This window comes from Scomber scombrus, chromosome 3, assembly GCF_963691925.1.
Source record: "Scomber scombrus chromosome 3, fScoSco1.1, whole genome shotgun sequence".
In the NCBI taxonomy this organism is placed as follows: Eukaryota; Metazoa; Chordata; class Actinopteri; order Scombriformes; family Scombridae; genus Scomber; species Scomber scombrus.
Window position 1 is genome coordinate 22,927,221 of NC_084972.1, and position 26,896 is coordinate 22,954,116.

Consider the following 26,896-nt stretch of genomic DNA (forward strand, 5'->3'; position numbering starts at 1 on the left):
ACAGCCCTTTTTGAAGCCTACCAGCAGTGTGTCGCCTGGCTGTGCTGCCTCTTCCTCTGGCCTGGTAACTTCAAACATGCTGTCCTTCGCTCTGAGACAAGTCACTCGGGTGAGTGTATCATTCAAATACATGTTTATGTCATGGTTGCCTTCACAGTTTGTTTGAGTTGGACTAATAAATCAGCTTGACTGTAAGGTTGTTTGCTAGCTTAAAGTCAGTGTTTGGTCAGAGCTTATAGTCGTAGGGGGGTTTAACTTGCCCACTCCGGCTTCATCAACGTGTGCAGTTTTCACTAAATGAACCCATATTTAAACAGAACCAGTTAACCACTAGCTGTCATTTTTTGTCCTGTTTACGCTGCATTTTTGGCATATTGACGGTTGTGAGCTAGCAGATGAGCTAATGAGCTAGCTGAGGGTGAATGTATAGCTGCAGCTGTGTTCACATAATGATGCAACAGCGACTACTCAGTTTCATCATGTGGGAAACCTATAGGACACACAGGAGCATCATGTGTCTCTGTAGGACAAATGCAACTGTGAACACTGAGGTTATTTATCTACGAAAACATGATAAAGATAAAAAGCGCTCCCTGACCATTTAAATAACTGTATTTTACGTAGTTGTTTTATAGTTAAGCAGCATTATCCCTGATGTAGTTCAAAGGGTAAGACTTGATAACAGCATGCAGGTTATGCCACGTTAAAAGACAATGACATATATTAACTGAAAAATGGGTGGCCCTGCTCCCAATAATGTTCAAAGTGCAAATTGATGTTGAAATGTGTTGCACCAAGCAAATATTAACCAATGACATTGTTAATTATGTAACAGATAAGGCAGAAATGTGGTCAAACTCTGGATATATGATCCATTTTTCAGCTCTGTTAGCAGCTTCTTGATTGTGCAGTAATGTATTACAGTAATGCAGCTGCAAATATAATTAATTATCTTCATTTACACAATGAATCAACACCTCACACTGTATTAATGATGGCAGATTGAATATTAGAAACTATTATAACTTATTACAACCTTAATGTGAGTAAGATTTATTGCAGGCCTGTTGTGTTGGACTAAATAGGTTTTTACAAACTAGATTGTAAATTAATATGGATACTGGATTGACATTGATATTTAAGTCTGTTGGTTGCCTTTTAAAAAACCCCAAATAGAAATACACAATAGAAATAATCTTGACACAAATTACAGTATGTAATGAAGACAGTGTTCCTGTATGATCTCTAGTTTCTCTAGTGTGGCATTTCTGTACTGCAATTTCTTGTCACTTATCAGTCGACATATATACACCATTACTGATCGATGGAATCAAAAATTACAACACAATTCAATCAACAGCAATAATAACTTTACATTTTAAAGTTCACAATGGTGCAATTAATTACAGCACTGTATTACAATGCACAATGGGTTATTATCCTGTTGTAATTATTGTGTGTATTATCGTATTTAAGTACCTGTAGCCCATTTGATACATACATTTTTAATGAACAAGTCTTTGTCTGGTGATTTCAGTTCAAAGTAGAAGTTTGGTGATGGAGGTGTTGTTGGGGAAGGAGAGAGTTTGTTAAGGGCTACCAATAGCCTCATTTTAAACTTCATGAAGTGGCTTATTTTACAGACCAATTGCATGTAGTTTTTCAGAAACAACTAGGCTATCTCAAGTTTGTGCCAAAATCATGTGGCATTTATTCAGACCTAGTTTTATAAGTCACTGTTAGTATGTCTAAAGTTTCCCATTAACGTTGACAGATTCACGTGCTTTCATGCTTTTCCCATTGATGCTGATTGGTTCAGTGTGCATCTTTATTGAATTTCCAAAGGACTGATGAGAAGCCTTGCTTTTGTGTCCTCAGAGGATTTGTGCGTGTGAGGGAGATATTGTAATCCCTGTGCAGTCATTTCATGTTGCTGTTTACTATTTTTTAAAGAGGAAAGTTTTTAGGATGAGTCTATTAAGGAGGTCAAAGGGAAACTTACTTTTTATTGGGTGTTTTAGCCATTTTAGGCTGTTTTGTAGGAGGAAAAAAAGTTAGTTCCAGCTCAGATGATGGGGTAGATTTCAATTGACCCTGCACATTTTGAAACTTTGAAGAACTTTTGAATTCAAAATGAAATGTGGTGATCTCAAGTGCAGCAAATTGAGTGTGAATATCACTGAGTAAACATCTGAGGAACAGAGGAAGGGAATGATCTAGGATCCAGTTCAAAAGCACGATAACATTGGAGAGCATATGGCTCACTGCTACTTCCACTGACTGCTGTTCATCTATCAGAAACCTCTTTTTAAATCACTGATGTTTGTAAGAACCAGAAGCCAAATGTCATATGGAAAACTCTTTGATGTTTTGAAGTCCAAATGTTAAACTTATTCTTCTGGACACTCCGAAAAAGTTGGGATTTGTTTGATTATAAATGTGTCCTTTATTTCTGAGTGTGAATATCTAAAATATATAAAAAATGAACACTGCTGTAAAATGTAAAAAGTTCTCATACCTGAAGTTGTTTATTAGCTTCTCCCCGCTGCTTATTAACAAATGGGTAAGACATGAGCCGAAACCTGCTGTAGCAAGTCCGGTAAAAAGGTCAAGCATGCCAGTTATGTAACCAGGAAACCAAGATGAACTAACACTGAAAGAAATAATCTTAAAAAGGTAGCAGAGTATGTGGGAAGTTAGTGCTACAACTTTTATTGTAAATACTGCAATTTTCTGACAATATGCACCTTTAGTTATGTTGCACACTGAAGTCACAATTCAGATTAACTTACAAAGTCTAAATAAAAATGTAAAAGTTGGTGCTCATTTGTTCAAATCAGAACCAAAAGTATGCATACTTGTGTGTGCAGTGTACTGAAAGAATGACGATTGTTTTGCACGACTTGTTTTGCGATTGCTGAGCAGACCCTGCTGGCCTTTTGGAGTTTGGTGCATAACTCCTACTCGACATGTTTTTGGCTTCAGAGCGACTATGCAAGTGTTGTTTCACTCTGAAAATGACAATCAGCAGTGGTTTAATCTGTGTAACAAGTGGAGAGAAAAAAGAAACATTTTGTGGGAACTGATTTGTTGGAGTTTTCTTTCTGTTATAAATTATGTTGTCAAGATTAACCAACAGCACGGTAACGTTACATTCAACATCACCCAACAATTTATTATGTTTTATTTACTCTTTTAGCTTGTTATAAAGAGGTTTAGGTGACATCCTGAACCCAGCCTGTGTGGCTTCATGACCTCCACCTCTGAAATTCCACTTTAATGATGTCTCAGACTACAGGCTTGTTAAATAAACATAATACAGTCTTGGCAGAAGAGTTAATCCTTTTTGAAGCCAGTGTTATTCAGTTTGCAGGAGCAGAAGAAACAACAAGTTTTTCATCATCTATTCATGGCTTCATTTTTCCAAGTTGCTCGGAGATGCACTGATTCCACATTTCAGATTTTCCGTCTTAATGTCCGCTCTGGTGTAAACAAACAACAAGTAAACACCCATCAGTGTCTTGGGATACCTCACATGACTACTGTAGCACTATCTGTCATTTAAACCCTTTTCTCCAAGAGCGGACCTGGTCTTGCTTGGTCTATTTTCATGGGCAGCATTTAACAAAGGACATTTTTAATTGAAGACTACTTAGAGCAGGGGTGTCAAACTCATTTTAGTTCAGGGTCCAAGTTTGATCTTAAGTGGGCCAGACCAGTAAAACCATTATACAGATGAAGCCCCTTGAAAGTTCCCGTTCAAGCTGAAAGCCAGCTGAATGGCAGCTGACTCCCAGCCGGCTGCCAGCCGACTCAGCAACCCCCTCCTTCTCCTGGGCGTGTCTATCTTTTCCTGTAAACCCACCTATTCATTGTAATACAGGGTATGACCAGGTGATGGCGCTTCTGTCACAGAATAGCCCACATATTCTATGAATTTTTACTGGTCATCCGAACCAGTAAACTTACTTACTACCTAACGTAACCCACTGACTTTTTATATGCACGCACCACAACTTAGAAAAAATATTTTAAATTTCAAGGAAGACCATGACTGAGCAAACAATTTGCAGACACAGATACATGACTATCTTGAATAAAAAATGCGGAGTGTCTATTTGCACCCTACACGTAGCCTATAACAACGTGAAAACATGGCGGGTATTCATCTTCCACGCCAACAGAAAAGGGCGAATTTAGAAAGGTTTCATATCTTATGTTTGTTCTAAAGACATTTCTGGCGGGAAAGTTGTATTATATTTTCATAATCTTTCCTCAGTGAATGCATACAAGCGTAAGTTTCTCAGTTAGACACGTTATAACGTAGGACCGGAGCGGTGGCGTAACGGGCAGCGTGTCCGTCATTAGTGCGGGAGACCTGGGTTCGAGTCTTTGCAGTAGCAGTTACTTATTGATAATGTTTTCAGCGGAAAAACTCTGCTGCATTTTCATAACTTTGTTAAGTAAATGCATACAACCCGAAAATATTTGAATCTAACACAAAAAAGAAAGACAAATTGCTTTTCATATTTCAATTTTAGGCTCAGATCAATTATACGAAATGGAAAAACGTAAACGACTGTATTTGACTTTAGGCAAGGCAAGACAAGGCAACGCAGCTTTATTTATATGAAAATAAACATTTGACAGTGAGAAATTAGAAACAAACGTAAAAACAAGGAATTTACAGGATGATTAACCTTTCATTTGATGCTGGTTTGAATATTCTCACACAAATTATGCCAGAGTGCTAAAACTGAGAATGAGTAGTTCAGCGTCTGCTAATTTGTGAATTGTAGAATTGTTGAAAAATGTGCAAGCCAACCCCGGTCTATTCAGTGCATGCTGTAAGTCAGGTAAGCCCATCCACTTTATTAGCATTATCATTGCTTAACTTTTTGTTTGGGCTTAATGGGCTATTTGGTTCCATTGCCACACAAATCACGCAAGAGTGTTCATGGCCGTTGCAACTACAGTACTTTCTGAGAAGGGGTGCGGATTTGGCGGGTGATGATGGGTTTGGGGGGATGGTTGGGAGCCTGTTCCATTGTCTTTCAAAGCGAATGCCCCCTCCCCCCACACCTGTGCATGTCTCCTGGCAAACTGTGAATCCTTTGAATTTTTCCTCCCACGGCTCTATTACGCCTGCTCTCATTATGATCAAATTATTTTAACAATTATGTTTTATAACATATTGCCAATAAAATAAAAGTATTGAACAGACTCACTGGAGCTGAGGTTAATGTTAGCTGCACAGACAGAGACGTGTTTTCTCAAGCGAGTTCAAAGTTTTATCTATTTTACTTTCTTTTGACAATGACACGCTGGATGATGATTTCGGAGGTAATCCGACAGGAGAAGGATTGTGTAAACCAGTCGGTCTCAACAGGGCTTACGATTGGCTACGAGAAAGTGACGTTTCGGGGGGTGCCTCGAGTGGGAGATCCCCCTCCATTCATAACCCGTTGTGCGCCAACGTCATTCATTTCATTTCATTTCATTTTGACTTTTGACTTTGTAATTACCGGATAACGGAAACCCAGTATCAGTGTCAGAATATAATAGCAGCAATAAGAAAAGAATAAAGAACAATAAATAATAAATACAAAAAAACAAACGAACAAACAAAAAACTATAAGAACAATAATAGTAAGAAATATGTAGTAAAATAGTCGTGACATTATTTACATTATTTACACCGTCCATTGAAATACTATGTATTACAGTAAATAGCGCGTCCTGTTTTGAATCACTAGACGGGGTATGTCACATGGGCTATTTCTTGGTTTGACAGTGACAATGATTTATCAGAGGTCCTGTAAAATGTACGGTATCTTCAATTGCATCCTTCTAATGAATTAACTCAGTTTATGTCCATGGACATTATAATGAAAAGGCTAAAGGCTTAATATTAGTTTGCATCCAGCGTGCTGCGTGGACTTCATTACATCTGCTGCACCGCTGCTACCACAATTATGAAATGCTAAGTTTATTGTCAGTGACTGTGACCTTCATAAAAGTAATATTTTACAAATCTGCATTATATAAACTAACGAAATTCGTTAAAGTAAGTCATTTGGCGACTTCTAAGTCATTAAACTAAGTCTTACTTTTACTGGAGTAAAGAGTTGAATCAGGACGTCTGCTTTTACTAGAGTCTTTTTTACACTAGTATCTAGTACTGCATACTACACAGGCATGACTCAGAATAACAAGCTTGCACTTTTTAATCATATTGCGTTTTGTTAATTGATCGGCTGTGTTGTGTTTTACCGGCGCACAGCAGCTTCAATTGCATCCTTCTAATGGATTGAACTATATTGCACCCTTCATTAGATAGATAGATAGATAGATAGATAGATATACGTTATTGATCCCAAGCTGGGAAATTATAGTGTAGCAGCAGCATTACACAGACACATAGTGACGATACAGTGACAATAACAACAACATATAGTATAAGGCTACTTTATGAAGAAGAATAGAAGTAAATACAAGTTATATTAGTGTGTAAAACTAACTCGGGTCTCCTGCACTAATACCTGCGCCTCCCCGTGGAAAAATGAAGCATTGCAACTGGTTTTCACTCAGGCAGTTTAGGGGCGTTTCCAGTCGGGGCCTCATTGACACGTCATCGCATTTCCCCCCTGCTTCCATTATCGGCCAGTCAAGGACCTATCAAGGGGCGGTCAAGGAGCCATCACGGAAACAGGGGAAATTTCTAGTGGCTTCATCTGTACATTAACTTTTAAATTTTATATATTATAACTTGACTATATTATAACTTTACTATTGTAAACCATCTATTTATTGTAAAAAATGAGTGCAATTTCAATATTATGCTGTTATTATTATGTTCTTTTCCAGATTATTTTGCACAGATTTTGCATAATTTTCAATATATGAAAGTTTTATATAAATGACCACAGTATGTATTTATATATATATATATATATATTAATCATGTAGGTATGTATTGTTTTTTCAGAGGATTGTATTCATGCTCAGGGTCAGGCAGAAAAATGTGAATTACTTTTATGCAATTTTCATACTTTGCAAACTTGTCCAGCAGGCCGGATTGTAACCCTTGGTGGGCCAGTTCTGGACTGTGGGCCTTATGTTTGACAACCCGGACAAAGCATCAACGAGTTAAAAACTGTGTGGAACAAACCATAATCGTGTGCATGAAGTGTAAAATGATAGCGCTGAGATTTCAAATAGCTAACTGCTTAATATTTCTGTGGTGTTGCTGATATTTGGTATCATTTTATTTTGTGGGTTTTCTGACAGTATGTCACACTGATAAAAACATGATTTGGTCTACTGGGTGGGAAGGTCCCTGCTTGTAATATTACTATGGAAGGATATCATTAGGATTTATGATACTGGTACTCTTATCAATACTCTTTATTGGTTTAGATCTTTAGAGATACTCTTATTGATTCTTTTTCAATACTAAAGAATACAAAAATAATATATTCATAAAGGATTTGAATGTATTTATATTTAGATATAACTAAGTGCTACAGCAGCAACAGTAATGTTTACAATAGCAAAGTCACTTTATAAAGTAAATAATATCTCACTGGAAACAAATCTAATAATGTCAATAACATGTGAAGGGGGGGTGTTTACAAGAATTTGCCAAATTTTAAGAAAGGTGGTGAATTAAGATGTCAGTCTAACTTTTGGCCACAACTGTACATACAAACGGCTACATTGTTTTAGCTTGTTTGTAACAATTGGATATTAGCTGAGCTAGCGTTTTGTACTTGTGTAAAAGATGGCGGTGGTGGGTGGGAGACTGAGTACAGGGCAGATGAAAATATCACTTTTCTACATGTTTATGCTTGTTGAACAGGCGTATTGATAAAATATTGGCTTTGTACTCACTCACCAAAGTTTATTGTTACAAGTGCAGCTGTCCTCAACTTGAATAAAACGTTGGTTCAACGTTTCCACCACGGCCTCTCTGCTCTGCTTTTTGCTCTGTGTGTGTGAGGAGTTCAGCCCTGAGGCACACAGAGCAGAGGAGAGGCGGCAGCATGACAATGAATTACACAACAACATAAAAAAAGTACAGATTAGAAAGAACTGGCCTTGAAAACACCCCGGGTTGTTAAATTATAGAACTGGTTCCTACTCAGAACCAGGTTTCAGGAAGGCGTCCCGAATCATCACAAATATTAACAGGACACATGAAACATCACCGTTACTATTTACTGTCTTTCAGTATTTTCTGTCAGTTTAAAAGCTAAGAAGATAAAAAACTGCCTTTTTTTATCACACACCATTTTCAAGGTGGAGTTTACTCTAGAGCTGAACACAGCTGATTGAAAGAAAGTAAATTGGAAGCGAATAGACAATTTATTAAGTGTGTTAATGATTTTTTTAAATAAACAAAAATACCAGCCATTTGCTGGTTCCAGTTTCTCAAATGTGAGGATGAACTGATTTTGTGAATATGATGAACATTACAATGAGCTCTGGGAAACTGAACTGTGCCTTTTTTTCACTGGTTTCTTACATTTTCTAGATGAAATTATTAAAATGATCAAAAATTAAATGTTGCAGCAAAGTTAGTAAGTTCGCTACACTTGCCGTCTTCTTAAGTTTTACTATACATTTAAAAAAAAAACAACATAAGCTGATTTTTTTTCTCCTTTTACGTCTGATAGAATGACATCACAATTCATTTGTGTAAATCTGGGATTATTAAAATAAAGTTTAAGGGCTTCTTGAGCATTTTGAAAAGATACTGGTTGGCTCAAAATTTTACAATGCAGGAAAACCCAGTTACGTATTTCTATAAGACCGATATAACGGTCGGCTGATCACAGATCGGTATCTGTGAATATGTAAATATTGTTTAAATTTATATAGGCAGCAATTTATGTATATTTGACCCTTGTTCTTAATTCAAGTTTAACTTTTTTTTTTTGTTCAGTGTATTTAAAAAAAAAAATCATAGTTAATTATAATTTTTGTATAAAATGACATCAGTGCAGTGAAACAGTACTCAACACTGGGCCTTTAATAAAGTTTATTGTTGAACTGTAAAATGCCTTCATTGCATATCTTTGTCACAAGTGTTTGATAACCATATTAAAGGGATCATTGCAACAAAAAAAAATTGATTATGTATACATTCTGTACATAACATTATCGGCCAATACACTGTTATCGGAAATTTCTTATATCTGTATCGACGTCTGCCCCTAAAATCCACTATTGGTCGGGTCCTTATTTCTATTTTTGTTAATTAAATTGTACCTCTGATAGGGACAGTGAGAAGGTGGTCGGCCATGAGTTAGGCTTGACCCCTACAATGTCACAAATGTGCCCACAGCATGCATCCAGACTCACCAAGTCACCTGGAAGTCCGTTGTAGAAATCTCTCACCATTTTCTTTAACACACAGTCAGATTACATCATAACGTATCGTTCGAACGTATCGTTCCTCCTGAAGATTTGGCTTTGTTGCCAGTATCACTTAAGTCTCTGATTGTCACCCTGACAACCCTTTGACCCGAATAGAGTAGAGTCGCCCTGGGCTGTGCCTCTGTCCCTTCACGCCTCTTCACCCCTCTTCACCCCATCCAGATTTCTCAGCCTAGTGTCATCCAGACTGAATCACGGAGCAATTTGTAACGGACAGCCCAGCTATTAGTCTGTGACAGGGAAAGAGGCAACAGCGTGTCAGACTGACGGATGCTGCTTCTCTATTGACACTTCTTCTCTGCTACCTTACATATCTCTTCTTTTTTTTTTCCTTTTACTGTTTCTTCTTTCTAGTGCCTTCTTTTTTTTTTCTTGTGTTAGCAGGCTGATTGTTGTTTGCTATAACCGCTGATGGACAGCAGTCATCTGTAAAATTGACTCGCCTCGGGAGCTGCTTCAGGAAATGGGCAAAAATAATACAGAAGCAGGATTAATGAAATGATTTTCTTTCTTTCTTCCTTTTTTTTTTTTTTCTTCCTCTCTGCTATTGTTCTTTGGGCACAGATATTTGACAGGAAAGGCAAACTGCCAACAATTACCTTATCATTGTCACGCAGATGCGGTACATCTGTGACTCCGCCATTATTTCGTGCTTGGCGCCCAGCTTGATGTGGCCTATCCCGCCCGTTTTTCTCAGAGTTTTCATCAAGCTCACCTTCAAACGACAGTGTAATCTGTTGCCTAAAAATAGTCCCACTGTGACATATTTGGTGCTTGTATCTTGGCTCTCACTTTGCTTGGATCTGTTTGTGTTGTATTTATTAATTAATCTCCTGTAATGATCAGGGCTGGGAAATGAAGCAGGAAAGCAAAGAGGTAGACCACGGGGACTGACCTGTGTGTTGTTTGTTGAAGCCCACATTTGTCCCATTTGGATGCCGTGGAAGTGATATGGATGAAAAGAGGAACTAATAAAAACTTCACAGGAGCGCTGCTTGGCTCAGCATGCTTAGCAGCGTAGGGTGACAGGAGGGGGACATGAAGAGGAGGGGGAGGGGGTGGGAAAAGGAAAGCAGATATAAAGGTGGAGTTGAGCAGGGGGAGGAGGGAGAGGCACCCGTGTCTGTTAAGCAGTCGTCAGTCGCTGTATGACCACGGCGTAGTTGGCTCGTGTTAGGTTTTAGTGCCACTGCTTCGTCCTGGCCTTGGTGCGTCCCAGCAGAAACGCAGACAGCAAAGGACAGTTCCCGTCAAGATTTAATGACCCGTGTGATTTCTCAGCAAGAGGCAGCCCGACCTGTCTCTACAGGCCCTCATCCCTTCCAGAGCCCTTAGGGGGGGCCCCTCCTCTCCCCTTTCCCACCAAACACCACTGCCACCGGTGACAGAAGGCCAGGGTAGAGACTGTTAAAAGTCGGCCATTAAGGTGCCAGTCGCCTCTGCTGGTGTGTCACCACTGTCCCCTCTGCCACCTCCGGGAGAAGAAGCAGACTGCCTCTTAGGATAAAGGGCTCTTCTTAAGTGTTCCCTTGGATCAGGATAGGGAATTATGAGCCTATTGTTGGTCATTTTTGCATTGTGGAGAAGATTCCCATTATCTGTGCAGCTGTTATTATTTCTGCCCAACATTAACATCTTTTTTTTTTTGCTTTTGGTCTTAAAAGCTACAGAGTTGGTTTCCTTGCTAGATTTACAGTGCAATAAAGCCACTACAAAAGATTAAGTTGCCCAACATTTTTTACACCACATGGAATTAGCTTAATTGCGCTTTATTTTTTCATATGGGTGTCCTCAACCAGTCCTAAGCATTGTGCTAATTGCTTTTTAATGGTGCTATTAAAGGGAGGTTGTCCCTCACACCCCAGCACACCTGTACGGATGATAACTATAGTTTTCACTTGTGGGATTGATTTCAACGCAGAGTCATCATCATCATATTGGTGATTAAATGACGAGAAGACGCCAATTTGTTCCGAGTGCAATCAAGCTGTCAAGGATTTTTTTAAGCCTCTGAATGTTTCTCTGCACGATGCTCTGCCTGTTTGTTAATTGGGCTTGTGCACAGAAGAGCATACATACACCTTTAATTCATGATTAGATTTTATTATCTATATTTATTATCTATCTATCTATATACAGCATCTAAGCACAAAATCAAATGATTCAGTAATTTATCACGAGCATTCATTGTGTTGGAACCAGGATTGAACCAGTGCAGGATTTATGCTTAGTTTTGGGAAAAAAAGGAGACAAAGTCAGTAAAAAATTGCATGGACTCTGCACACTCACATGATCAGACATTGCAGCAGAAGAACTCGCCAGCCTCAGTCCAGATTAGATAAGCAGGAAGTGCTGAATCTGTTCTCTCCATGCCTCCTTCGGTACACTGAGGCAGTAAAAGTCAGTCCCTCAGTTTGGAGAAGTGCTGATAGAGGCATAATTGAACAACCATGCTGATTATTGATATCATGCAAACACGCCAGCTTCTAATTATACCAGGCTACATATTAGAGTTTATGAGAAACTGAAGAAGGGAAGGGACTTGAAATGTCTCCTTATTTATATAGGACAAATCAGAGTGTCACTTGAAATATGTAAAATAGTCAATTACACTCTTTGTGTTTTGTGTGTAACATCTCTTCATTGTGCTGTGGTCTCTCTTTGAGGGAACAGCCCCGAAGAGTTTCATCTTAACAGAAAATATAACTCTCACTTTTATATTCATTCACTCTTCTATGGATACTCTTTGTTTTTATTTAATTTTTTCTTAAAATAATTTCTTATCATGCTAAATGTTGTTGACTACCAAACTGCAATCCTGCTATTGTACAGTAGTTTTATAACTATAGCAATGGTACTGGTAAGATGCTCTGATCTTTTGACCAGACCTATTTCAATGACCTGGTGTCAGAAAATGACCCTTGCTACTTTTCATTTCCATTAGTTTTTACAATAATTGTGATATCTATATACAACTAACATAATCTCAATGTACCCCTTCTCTGCCCACAGCCACTGTGCCAACGAGCCCCGGTTCGTCTTTGTGTCCGTGGGCAGCAGTCCCACGCTGCCACCCGTGCAGTGGATGAAGATCGTTCGTGGACGGGCCAGGAAAGCTTGGCTCAGGATGACCCAGAGATGTGGGATCTGCTGCAGAGGGAGAAGGACAGGCAGTGCCGCGGTTTGGAGCTTATTGCATCTGAGGTAAAACATCTTTCAAAGATGTAACTGACTGTTTTTGACCATGTCTACTTAATTAAACTGTTAACATGTGAGAGTGATGGGAAGGATGGCAGGTGAAAAGAAGGAAGATGACGCACATAGTTCCCAGGCCTGATTGTAAACTTAGGACATGAGGTTAACTTTGCATCCATCTTGGTAAATCTTTTGAACTTACAGTGAACATATTATGTACTTTATTCCTTAAAATGAACAAAGTAAAATTAAATGTTTGAAACACAGATTATCTGATAATCTGGGAATTCCTGAATACCATGATTGGCCGCTGAAGGGGATCATCTGGGCAGGACTATATAAATATGTCTGTAAGGCTTTGACATGGTGGCAGATACTTTGAATGACAAAGTGAAAAGTGGAAGATATTCATTCAGCCCTTAATTTATTAATGTATATATTTTGATTGAAATCAATTTTGTCACAGAAAGAAATGAATCCATCCAATGCTACAGACCCTTTCCATAGCAGACATTTAGATTTGTCAAAGCAGGACAAACACGAGCCAGTTCAGGGCTCTGGTATTTCACACGCTCACTCGCTGACATGGCTTTGTGGGACGCTTCATGGACTGGAGCCATCATTGGTTACATCTGTGCTTTTACTGCTTTGACTAGTCAAAATATCTGCCATGTAAAAAGGGTCTAATACTGCTGATGGAGCTGGCACTTGTTTAAAATGCAGACAGTCAATGTAAACATCCCCTGTATGTTGGTAGTGCAGGTACCTGAAAACGCCTCATCAACTGTGATCAATATTCTGGCAAAATGGGTGAAAGTATAGACTTGCTGGCCTCATGCATATGTATCCTGTTGTAGGTTTTTCCATATTACTTCTGGAAGCCTTGACAATATGAATTCATTTTTTACTGTTTTTTTGTTTCAAAATAATCTTGCTGGTTTTAATATTATATTGTAACACAGTTTGAAAGTTTTCAGTAGTTTGCAGGGCCAGTAAAACTGTGACCTGCTGGCTCAAAGTTACAAATGGTAAAAGAGTAATTTTGAACTCTGACAAATTGTATTTAAAATAAGTCATACTGACTTCTCTATTCATGTATTATTCACCCACTGACCAGCCAGTCATTCAATCCTGACTTCTTTTATAGAGAAAATGCTCACAGAAGACAGCACTTGCTGCTGGCAAGAATAGCTCAGTTGTCACAAAAACATTTGGGTAACTCTTTGTTTCCATTTTAAGGCTTGATGGTGTGAAATGGAAAATTGAACCATTCAAAAGAGCAGACAAGGTTTTATCCTGTATTGTTCTTTCTCTCTCCTCCTGTTTTCTTCTTCACCACAGTAGTTGTTCAGTGGAGTAAATCAGCCCCCTCTCAACACAAAGCCTGACCGCTCTAGTGTGAGACAAAGCTGATATCTTCATTCTGCCTCCTCCCCACCTCACTCTGCACGACACATCACAGTACAGCTCAGGCAGGCATTCCTTGAATGAAAAGACATACATTTTCCAACACGTGTCCACCCACACACACTTTCTTACATGTATAAAACACACACACACACAAAAATGTTGAGAAGAAAACACATTTCCTCTTCTAATATATGCACAGTCGTGTGCGTGACAGACGGGTGCAGCAGAAAGCTGTTACTGGAGCTGTTATCTCCCTTCATCTCCTCTTTGGTCCCAGGTGAAGCATTAGCATAACCACGCACAAAACACACACTCGCACACCATCACCCCAATGTGGCAGAGAGTGGAGAATGTATATGTTTGTGTGTTTTGTGTCACACCGTTTTACTGGCCAGTGTGATAATACACAGTAATAGTGTTTTGTCAGGAGGCCATGCCGAGGGAGATAGCTACTGTCAGTTGCACAAAATTTTCTATGAAACAGGTTGAGTTTTTTTTTTTTTTTTGGCATAGTCCAGTATCATATACTGTGTCTCAAGCAGCTTTGTGAGTCCACAACAGCAAGAAGGGATGTCCCAGTCATGTGCCAGTTCTTAAATCTCATCTTATTTGTATTTTATAATACAGATGCACACTTGACCCAGAGTAGGCTTACATTAAAATGACTAAAGCAGCTTAAATATGAATGGCTTTGAATTTAGATGGCCTCTCCTTTTGACGCTTTCCTTTCCTTTTTTTGTGTATATTGATGTCGTAAAATTGTTTGTTATAATATCCATGGGGAGTAGGGGTGTTGGTGTGGATCTGTTGTAATAGGAAGATCCAGGCAGGAGTTGGTGAGCCTGTGTCCAAAATACTGAAGTTCAAATAAAGTTTTCAATCAACAGCAACATGCAAGCAGGATGTCCTTTCCTTGGAGGACAGGGAGATTGAGGAAATGGCAATTACAAGATAAACAGAAAGTTGTAACTGTCAGTAGAAGTGCAAAAATGGGATTATAGTTCAGCAGGGGGATTATAAATTTGTCCTGCACCAATATAGAAAATATGTCTTTTCCAGCACATGCAGACGATATAAAGGAGAATGTTTGGGGTAATTATTCCCCTTTTACTGCAACTTGTACGCACTAAAACTTGTTTTTCTTGGAAAATGCGTTACAAAATGATTTAGAAAAAAAAGAAAAGGCCACACCAATGTATCTCAGCAAGTGCAGAAAAGTTTATTACATTATCTTGTATCCTGGAGCAGCACGGTGATAAGCATTGTGGAGTACAGCATGTTAGTCCATGGAAGTCCAGAGGTTCAATACTGTAATGATTGCCTTTAGCTGGAGGGGGATTTCTCACTATCACTTAACAGACTTTAATTTGCAGTCCTTGTCCCTTCTGTCCACTCGCACCATTGATCTGAGTGTGTGTGTGTTCTCACCGCAGAATTTCTGCAGTCGAGCCGCTCTGGAAGCTCTGGGCTCCTGTCTAAACAACAAATACTCCGAAGGCTACCCGGGAAGAAGGTGAGTGTGTTTATTTAGCCACACCCTGGTTTATTAACACTATTAATATTTTCAGCTTTAGGATATTAGTCAGAGACATACACACATAGATACACACTGGTTTATTCTGTGGTCTCTATCTTGCCCTATTATAGTACATGCCAACCACACAGCAAATAATCCACAGCCTCTGCACTGCCAAACAAGATTCCTGAGGGGATACATTGTAAGAATTTAGTGCCCAGGCTGATAGTTTTATATTTCCAGTTTTCCTATTTTCTGTTATTTCCCTCAGATAATTCACATTTATCAGGAGCAAACAGAGCTGACATGTTTTTAGATGCTCCTCATTTGATGGCTTTGATCTCAGCAGTACGAGCCTACTATAAATCTCCTTCCCACTGTATGCGTTTTTTATTTCTTTTTTTCCCCCCCTGCATCCCACTCATCTGCTGTTTTTACACTTAGATGAAATGAAACAAAAGGGTGATCTCATTGACTGAGTGGTTTTTACAGTAGCCATCTGTTGCGCTCTCATCTGTAATTCCACTGAAAAGGTTTGATGAGCATTTTCACCTGAGATTACTCTGATCTGCTGTAGTACTTTCAGGTCAACATTAGTCTGAATTGCTATTTTTTAATTGTAATTTTTTTTGGACCAACAATGACATTTGTGGCAAATTGTGAAAATTGATGTTGACTTAAATTAAATAAGTATCAAAGCTCAATCAGGCAGGTTATTTGCAAGAGAGATGCATTTGTTGAATGACTGTAAGGGCGTCATTTTCATTCATAGTAGATCACATTTCCCCCATTTTTTTCCCCCTTTCTCTCAAACCCTTTTCGCCCACATGTCTGCAGGTACTATGGTGGAGCAGAAGTGGTCGACCAAATCGAGTTACTGTGTCAGAAGCGAGCCTTGGAGGCTTTTGACCTGGACCCAGCTCAGTGGGGTGTCAACGTCCAGCCATACTCTGGCTCCCCCGCTAACTTTGCAGTCTACACCGCTGTGCTCAACCCCCATGATCGTATCATGGGCCTGGACCTGCCCGACGGAGGACAGTCAGTACTTTCTGCCGCTTCACTTTTCGTTCTTGATTTCCACTCTCTCACTTATTGTCTCTCGACCTCACACATATCTAAGGTGCACCAGTTTCTTTGCTGGTCAACACAAGTGTTTCATGAAGAGTGTGTGACATTCACTCACATCAAATAAAGTTTCAGAAACCATATATCCACCAATTTTACCACAAACATACAGAAGTTTCTCAATAGTAGTAATACAATGTTGTTAATGTTAAATGTGTAAGAAAAATAACACGACTTGCTTTAGAGCACTCTTTATTTCTGAATATTGATGCAAAAAAGATTGACAGTTTGTATTTGCCTGTTTTTGTCACACCAGTCTGACCCATGGCTACATGTCTGATGTGAAGAGGATCTCAGCAACCTCAATCTATTTTGAGTCCATGCCCTACAAGCTCAATGTAAGTTGGGACCCCTACTATTGATATCAACTAACTAATTGTTCACTGTTTTATACCAGTGAGTCAACTGATGGGGTTGGAGCAGTGGGGACGGGGGGCACAAATTGCTTTTGTGTGTGTGTGATTGTGCTTGTATTGCTATCTTTTTTTAAAGCCATCATTGTGGGGACATTTTGGCCAGTCTTCAATACTTTTAAAGGGTTGTTTGAGGGTTAAAGCTTGGTTTTAAGATTAAGGTTTAGGTTAGGGGAAGGGTTGGGAGACAGGCATTGCTGCTGTGAAGGTTAGGGAATGAATTATACAAATGAGGTTATTCACAAGTACAGTAAGGCAAACGTGTGTCTGAGAATGTGTGTGTATGCCTGTGTGCGTATTTTATAGATTTTCCTTATTGTTTAACCAATGTATTTTAAAATGAATGTCATCTTTTGGAAAGTTGAATTAGAGTCTTGATATCATTGTTATATGTTAAATCATATTTGAAAGTACTTAATATGTTCTATATACCTTCATATACTTTTAAATCATCTTTAAATGTCAGACAGGAGGAGTTTTCAAAGTAAAATAATTTAATCCTTTCCAGTCAAGATAATCACTGGCACATTTCTCCAGTCAGTTGTCCTCTATGATGAACTGACTGACACATTACCCAGCAGCACTGCTGGTCAGGATTAACTGTATGTCAGAGCTTCTACAGTGTCAGATACAGAAGTTGGTTAAAGGAAGGAAAACTTGCTGCTTGTAAACAAGTGAATGTGTTGTACAGTATGTTTTATAAGGTGTTCTGCACTGTCGTTGCAAACTGAGTTTTCTAGTATATGAGCTGTGGTCAGGGAAGAAAACCATTGTAAGAGGGACCAAAACACCTTTCTGACCTTTCTGTTGCTGTCATTGTGTTAGCAATATAGTACAAAGTTTCAGTCAGCTTTAACAATAGTTATCAAATGTGAAAACCCATCACATTTTGTTCAAACTGAATAACTTGCACCCCTGTATTTAAACCTTTTAACTTCTACTATTACATCTCTTGAAGTCCCTGACCAAAATGATGAAAATATTTTGAATAAACACAAGTATCAGAAAATGTAAATTATAAATATGTTTTACCTGGTGTTTTCTCTATAGAAATAATGTAATAACAGGATATTGATGGAAATAAATAGAACAGATCAGAAAAGAAAACAGAACAATTAAGTTTGTTTAGTATTGTGATCCCCTTTTAGGAAATCCTGTTTGCTTTTGTGGTCCTAGAAGGCGGACACAAGACAGTGTTGGTGGGGATTCAGCATCTAACTCAGGGAAACTTCAGCCAAGCATACATTTGCTGAAAGGTGTTTGCCGACAGAGGAGCTTAAACTTTGATGTTTTGGTTCGTGTACAGCTTTTCCACCCACAGTGCAACCCATACAGCCTTATTAGTTTAGTATACTACGTAAAATGTTCAAGTGCTGTTTTCCACCAGCTTGGAGATTTGAACAATCAGGGCCCCTCAGATGTGACAGGTAATTCTTTGAGTTAACATAAAGATATGATCAGTGTTTTGTATATTAGTGTATAGTATTTTATTCCTGGGGTTATAGTTGTGTGGTAGTGTTAGTAGTGGCTGATGGATGGCCGTGAGAGTGTGCATGTCCGGGCCTGCTGATATATGGGCAGGCAGGACCCCTCTGCGAGAGAGATAATGGGAAATCGACAGGCTGGCCAGCACCACTGGCTCTGTCTTCACAATGAGCAGTTTGATGGAGTGAGGGGGCATCCATAGATGTGCTCTGGAGATGGGAGATTATCAGGTTGTCTAAATAAAGCTTTCCCTTCCCCTTCACTCTCTTCTTTTCCTTGTCTCCCTTATTCTCCATCCTTTGTCTTTCACTTTGTATGCTCCATCCTGCTCTCTTTCTCTTGCCTGTATTGTCTCTCTTTTCTGATTCTTGGAGGAGGGGGCGGTTGGGTAAAGCTGACGATTTAGGCACTAAACACTCTGGTCATCTAGCTTGTCCGACCTGATGTGACAATGTACTAACACACAATAACACTAAAAACACCAAATATACACCAGGAATTACTATATACAGGTTAAATACATATAGTACAGTATATAAGGTAATGTCATTTTAACTCATTCATTATGAACATGAGCCTCAAATTGCTTATTTCAATAAAAGGAGCAGGAAATGTCTCCAAACCAGTCTCTGATCTGTTCAGCCTCATCACACCAATTGAGCAAATCCCTGAAAGGTTGAAATAGGATAAGTAGGGGTGCATTACTGCAATTGCTCCTTCCTCCTCCTTGATATGATAGGTTGAAATGTCTCCTTTTTAGATAAAGATTTCTGCCCCTTTAAGGTAGCCAAAGTACTTCAAATGCAGCTGCTTCAAATGAGCTTCAAATGGAAAAAATCTCTCTTCCGTGTTGATATGTTTGCTCTTGATCCTTAGATATCTTACTTGTTTTCTTTAATCCTCTCATGTGTCTTTTTTTCCCTCCTGACCCTCACTCTCGCTTTAATATTCTCATATTCCTCCTCCACTTCCTCTTTATTCTTTCCTCTTGCTCTTCCTCTTGTCTTTTTTCAATCTGTCTCTCTCTCTCTCTCTCTCTCCAGACTGCAACAGGACTCATAGACTACGACCAGATGGAGTTGACGGCCAAGCTGTTCAGGCCCAAGCTCATCATCGCTGGCACCAGTGCCTATGCCCGGCTCATTGACTACGCCCGCATCAAGAAGGTGCATGAAGAACTCTCTCCGTATTCAAAACTCACCTACCCTTCACCCCATCTTTTTTATCTGTGTTTCACTCTTTCTCTCCTGCAACCTGTTTTCTCAACTATTAGAAGGTCAGACCAGCTTTGTCCTTTTTTTTTTTTTTTCCCTTTTCTTTTTTTAAAACTCAGTCAACCTTATCCACTGAACTGTTGCACCTGCTTCCCTTATTAACAATGATCACTTCCAAAACATAACTTTACTAATTTCTGCCCCACAGTAGAGACTTCTGCCTGCTCTCACTGATCATTCACATTTTAAACATTAACATTCCCAAACATACACCAATTTTTTTAGGGTGTTTCTCACTTTCACGCCACAACACAGATGCTTTCTTTCACTTTTGCCTACTCAACCGAACGGAGCGTGGACACTTACACTTACACAGTAGCAACTTTTAACAGCACACTTCACTGCTCTCTTTGACAGTGCACAAGAGGCCCCTTTATCTGTTTTGTTATACCCACCCGCTGATTCACTTCATTCGCTTCATGACTGCTTCCTTTTGTTGCAGAGCTGCACTTGTCCTAGTACCATTAGATGGAGTGTCCCACCATTACAGAGCTGTGTTTTTATTAAACACCATAACTACTTTGCCACTGGGCCTGAAGTGGGGCCATATTTTCCCCCTGGCATGTCTCTGTGGAACTGTTCAATGTTTTATGGCAAAATCTGCCGGGCCGGGCTCCTCTCCAGATTTTTAGTGTTGTTACCTAGATTGGAGCAACTCTTCTTTTTTTTTTTTTAATCTGAAATTTGTTTCACTATCAGTGTTCATCAGCTACTGCACATCACCCTCTTGTGTTCTTTACCCCCTCCAGTAACCCTACCATCTCCCCTGTCTTTTAATCTAATAAACATGTGCTGATCCAGTTTTGATATGAGAGGAAGGGAGATTGTCATGATAATGCATATTAATTGGAGCACTAAAAAGATTGTTTACTGCTCTGATCATTCGCCAGCAAGTCATTTGCATGTTAGCGAGCTATTTATTGTTTGTGCCTTTTTCAGTAAATGCTGGCAATAGACAGCAAGGATTTATTGAATTGTGCTGTAATATTTCGGGCCTTTGTAAACTGCTGAAGTGTAATTACACCAGCTCCAATTTGAAACATCTTCCCTTTAAGAACAAAGGTACAGCTAACAGATATAGAGTTAGTTAACAAATCTTAACCGTGGGGGGAAAATGTAAATGTATTAGTGCCAAGAGATGGTATCTCACTTTTTTTTTTCTCGCATTTCAACAAATACAGAGTGCAGGGGAATAAAAAATAAAATAAGGGTCACTGGTGACACAGACTGAGGCAATTTGAAGCATTTAGTTCTGTTTTATACTAACTATAGTAGTTTCCTTTAGCACTCTATATGTCAAGAATAATTATGCAAACACAATGTGGTTCATAAATATTGGGACATTAACACATTTTAAATCAGTGGCTGAGGTGTGCTGACGTTTAGGTTTATGGGGTCTGTATTAGGTTAACAGTGTAGGATTTTCCTTTTTTTGTATAGTCACTCAAATTTTAGATCAGTAAGGAAAAGGAGTTCTGCAGGCTGAACAGAAGAATGCAGTAGGCAAGCCAAGTCAGTTAGCTGACCTTAATCCACCTGAGCATGTGGTTCACTTGCTGGAGACCAGACAGAAGGCAGAGAGACCTTTGTAACTAAATCAAAGTGAAGATGACTGGCAGAGCGTTACCAGAACAAATACAAATGTTTCTATGAGTCAAAGGCCTCACTTTTATAACTTGTTACTGAAGCAAGAATATTTGTTAATTTTGCCAATAGCTTTATGCCTCCTTATGAAGGTAGATTGAGCATTTGTCATCTCAGTACCTAAACTTTGGAATAGTTTACCTCTTACTGTCCAGTTCAAACTTCTCAAGACTCACTTTTATTCCCTTGTTTTTCTACTCTGCTTTGCTTTTTTTTTGTTTGTTTGTTTCTTTTTTATTTCCTTTTTCTTCTGCTTGTTTGATATTTAATGTGAAGCATTTGTAACTTTTATTTTGAAAAGCGCTATACGACTAAATTGTTGGTTAAAACACCTTTTTAAATTAAAGGTAAACGCAATCAGTTCATATTCATTGTGTTATTTCAGTTCAGTTTCCTTAAGTCAGGGCCTACACACAAAAAAGCTACACTCTCCATATACACACTGTAGTTCGGGTTTATAAAAGTAATGACATGATTTGGGCAGAAAAGGCATTTAGATTTCTTGAAATCTTTTAAATCTGAATTTTAACTTTGTTCCATATTTTCCTTCCTTTTCTTCCTCAGCTATGTACTGACATTAAGGCGTACATGCTGGCTGACATGGCTCATATCAGTGGCCTGGTGGCAGCCAGAGCTATTCCCTCTCCCTTTGAACATGCTGACCTGGTCACTTCTACCACACACAAATCCCTCAGAGGAGCTAGGTAAGAAATACAACAAAGTTGTGCATTGGGGCTGGTGATTTACAAGAGATGTAACCTTGGTTGAATTTTAGGGAAATAAAATATCTTAAAAATACTTACTGGTGAGTAAATGCTTTTGTTTTATTATCCAGGGCTGGTCTCATCTTCTATCGTAAAGGTGTCCGCTCTGTGGACAAGAAGGGGAAGGAAATCATGTATGACCTGGAGGACAAGGTCAACTTCTCTGTCTTCCCCTCCCTGCAGGGTGGACCTCATAACCATGCCATCGCTGGTGTGGCTGTGGCACTGAGACAGGTCTGCAAAACAAACACCTCATTTAATTTCTAAAATAGCTAACTCAATTTGCATTGTGGTAATGCTTTACTACCCACGTCTGCTGTTTACTAAGAAAAAGTTGATTACTGGTATGTTTGATTTTACTCTAGCTTTTTTGTTATTTCATTCTTTGTCCAGGCACAGTCTCCCATGTTCAAGGAGTATATCGCCCAGGTACTAAAGAACGCCAAGTCCATGGCTACAGCTCTTCTCAGCAAAGGCTACACCCTAGTATCAGGTAATCTAACTTGTATTTAAACATGCTTTTTCTTTTAATTCCCAAAGAGACACTGGCTCAGCAAACAGCAGAGAGAAATATCGGAAACACACATCAATAAAGAGAAATGTCCTGTCACAGAATGCAAATTACAAGGGGGAAAAAAACAGAACTGCATTTAAATTCATGATGTGCAAATAGGCTAATGTCAGTGTTGCAGCCCTGTCAGTCAAGTGAATAAAACCAGATGAAAGTGGTCACATTCTGGTTGTGAGCAAATGCTTGAATCTTGTACTGCAATTTATATGCCGGGCTCAGCTGTTTTTTGATGTATAGCCTTCAATTGATGCGTTAAAAAAATACAGACTTTCCTTGTGCTTACATTGTGCTTTGCATTGCTTGCATACACCCTGTGGAAAAAGGGTGTTGTTTACTGTTACAGTGCATAAGCAACTTGTAAATAGGCACATATTCTTGCTCAAGTGAACTGCTAAAGTTAAACATTTTTGTAAGAGGCGCTCATCCATCTAAATGTTGTGAGTGATGGTGTATTTTTGGTGCTTCTACTAAGCAAAACAAACCCAAAAAAATGTTCGCTCATTTTATGTACAGATAGTACAGATAGTGCACAGGAGCCCAGGATTTCTTGAGCTGAAAATGTTCATTGCAACTTTGTCAAGGCTAATCAAAGTATTATCAGTAACCCATCTGATGCATGATGCCACCATGATTCTGAGGAAACTCCTCTGTGGATAGTCTTTAAGCCTTCACAGATAGTTTCATGAATATGCCCATAAATGGTCTTACTCACTGCATCTGCAGTATATGAAATTTGCCTGTGGGTTTGTCGTTCTACAAACAAGGGCACATAGTTACCCATCTGTGTATTTAGGGAGTCAGACAGTCATATCATCTGACCTTGGCATGTAATGCTGCGTCACCGTTATTAGTGACTCCCGCTTTCCCCAAAACACCAGACAGCTGCCGAGTGTATCAAGGAGAGAAGACAGTGTCTCTCTCTCTAAGGTTAAGTGCTGTTTCTACTGTGAATTCAAGGCCTGTGCTCGACCCTAAATATGAAAAATTCCCTAACACTGAGTAACATTACGATATCCATGTTGAACATAAAGATAATATGGTTTGATCAAAGAAGAAGTAGTGAAGCATGTCTACAAAGCCTCAGACTTTCCCTCTCTGCAAAAGTTTTTACGAAGAATGCTGAATGTTTCAGGAGGGACCGAAAACCACCTGGTCCTGGTGGACCTTCGGCCTAAGGGCATTGACGGGGCTCGGGCCGAAAGGGTGCTGGAGCTTGCATCAATCACTGCCAATAAGAACACCTGCCCCGGGGACAAGAGTGCCCTGACTCCTGGTGGCCTCAGGCTAGGTAAGGACCAGCTTCACTTTAGCTTTACTCAGACAAGATCAGTTATCATATTCATTAAAGGTATGGTAAGAAAATGGTCCTGAATTGTATGTTCACAACATTTTTGTGTCAAAAAACCCCTCACCTTGTAGATCAAGTAGTTTTTGTGTGATATTTACTTTGCACCTTACATAATCTTGACTTAATTTTTTACTTACTTTTTCAAAATGTTAAAATGTAGTTCTGAGTATGGAAATTAGTCAGCCACCAATTAAGCCACAAGCGCTGAGCACATCATGATTAATTAAGCATGTTTGGGTTTTTAATTATCTTCCAGGAAGTTCAAGAGCTCCATATTTACACTGGCACAATTTTAGCATTAAATTAAGGCGAGATATTTTATGTACTGTATAACTATCTGTATAACTATTTTACCTTCTCATTTGTCTATTTTATTGAGATTCTGAGTGCACTGTAGTGACCCATCATTCATGGGCATCAGTGTACGTTTGACAAATCTGTAGTTTGTGTGGATTCATTGCTAAAATGTCAAGAAGCTCTAGCGTTTTGCTTTTATTACCCGAAAGATTTCATGGTTCCTAAGTTAAAAATGCAATAACATTTAGAGACAGTTGAACTTGAAAAAGAAGAGGAAGAAATTTACCAGTCATTACTTTGTATTTAAGGCTTCAGATTTTGTTCTTTTCTGCTCCAGGCGCTCCAGCTCTGACCTCCAGGCAGTTCAAAGAAGCAGACTTTGTGCAAGTTGTTGAATTCATGGATGAGGGCTTTAAGATTGCCTTGGATGTAAAGAAAAAGACAGGTAAGCCTACAGCACAGTAAGCAAGGAGACTGAATCCAGTGTTGCTTGATGGTTAGCAAGAACATTTGCTTGTTCAAAACTTTGTATTCATGAGAGAGTGCAATATTGTCTGTTAAACTAAAAACAACAGGTTCAGTGAAGATAAAACAAAAGAAGCTGAAAATTGAACCATTTTTTTCTTTCTATTCCAATGTGTTATACAGGAAAGCTTGCGGACTTCAAGAACTTCCTACTTCAAGACCCTGAGACTGTGGCTCGTATCGCCGACCTGCGCCACCGCGTCGAAGATTTCGCCAGGCCTTTCCCCATGCCAGGCTTCCATGACCATTAGACTAGCTGATATGGAGTTAGGGGGGCATAACTTCCAGGTGGCAGAAAGCCGGCTGGGAGGAGGTGCATTTGGGGAAAGAGAGCTGTCATGCTACCAAAATGTGGTTGGTGGCTGTGAATTGGGATGACTCTTGAGTTCCCTTTTCAAATATGTTCTGGGAGACCACATTGTTTTTTTTTGTTGTTTTTTTTACACCTTTTCAATCTATTCTTGTAAAAACACGACCTTCGTGTCGAGGTCCAGTAAAGAAACAAAACATTTGACAGAGATTTTGTAGAGCTGAAGAATCTATTTTCTATTCTAAGTGTAAAGATTTTTCTCAGTTTACTGCACATCATTTCTTTAACGTGGGTGTTTGAGAGGAAAAATAACATGTCAAGTCAAACAACGACCAACAGTTATTGATGTCACAGACTCTGTGACTTGATTAGTGTTTAATTAGTTAGAAAAGTGAGCCACACTGATGAGTCTTACTGCTGTACAGCACCCTAACCAATGTGACTAATATAGCAATTATATTCACATGGAGATGGGTTCATGTTTGCCTTGTACTGTCATTTTCTGTTTATGAGACCAGGTGCAGGAGGAGGCTTCATGAGATGGAGTAGTGTTCTGCCAAATAATGTTGTGCTGGCCTTTTCACTTTTTCCAGGGGGACATTTTGTTGAAAATCAGAAATTCAACCAAAATGTAGTCAGAATGTCAAATTTGAAAGTTTTCCCTTTCATTTTCCTTCAGTAGAGATTTCTGCAAGTTGTCTCCAAAGTGGGAAGGTCAGATGTGAGATTATAGGGGACTAAATATTATTATCATGTAATAGGCTGTGGTCCAATAAAGCAACGCTACAAACTGTGCTCACAACACATTTCACACTTAACGTAGAGTATCATAAACTGCAAAAAGTAGAATTCACTTTTCTATTACCGCTGTGGTTATTGTCATCTTCTGTTCTTCAGCATATCACAGATGTCACGTTTTAATTGCTATGTGTAATGTCATGACAGATGATTAACCAAATGACAGTAATGTCATCCTGGATTATTTCTACTTTCCTTTTGTGTGTTTACAGATTATATACTTTTCTATATATTATTTAAAAAGAATTAACTATGTAACTACCATCATTTCACATGTATCTTAAGGTTTCCAATACCAGCTGATTTGTTGTACTGGAAAAATATGATTTGTAGTGCAGTCTGCTTGATTTAATTGCCTGCCTGATCTAATTTATTTCTCTATGGCGTTCAACAATGTAAACCGTGAAGCAGCTTGATTTGATACAACATTTTCAGAGTATTTGGTTGTCTATCTGGTTCACAGATTGGAAATGTTGTCATTATCACTGCATCAGTGACGAAGCATGATTTGTTTGTGAAATGGTCTTACAGCACAATCGAAAAAAGGGCGTTAGACATAACGTGGTACTCTCTTCCTTTGCACAGCTTCTAAGGTGAACCAAATCATAAATTTTCCTCATCACTATTTTCTTTGACAGCCAATAGAATAGACTTTGCCAAAATATACCAGTAAGTATTTTACTACAGTATTCATGTGTCTACTGTTTGTCTATGATAATCTCTACTATGTTGCCAGTCAATGTACATCAATACAGTTTGAACTAACTTCCTTTTACAGAA

General features: G+C 38.9%; 1 protein-coding gene across 2 annotated transcripts; it reads left to right on the forward strand.

The window, feature by feature from the left end:
- On the forward strand, positions 1-26,896 carry shmt2 (serine hydroxymethyltransferase 2 (mitochondrial)). 2 transcript variants are annotated; one of them, XR_009924972.1, is made up of 13 exons: positions 1-109; positions 12,454-12,645; positions 15,480-15,559; positions 16,400-16,600; positions 16,944-17,025; positions 19,629-19,751; positions 22,068-22,207; positions 22,339-22,501; positions 22,661-22,760; positions 23,971-24,126; positions 24,821-24,928; positions 25,132-25,756; positions 25,789-26,896. XR_009924972.1 is itself a non-coding variant. In XM_062415773.1 (12 exons), the coding sequence occupies exons 1-12, from the start codon at positions 77-79 to the stop codon at positions 25,257-25,259; spliced, it is 1,506 nt and encodes a 501-aa protein (XP_062271757.1). In that variant the 5' UTR covers positions 1-76; the 3' UTR covers positions 25,260-26,896. The 2 variants fall into 2 exon arrangements, 1 of the variants encoding a protein (XP_062271757.1); XM_062415773.1 differs by having other exon boundaries at positions 25,132-26,896.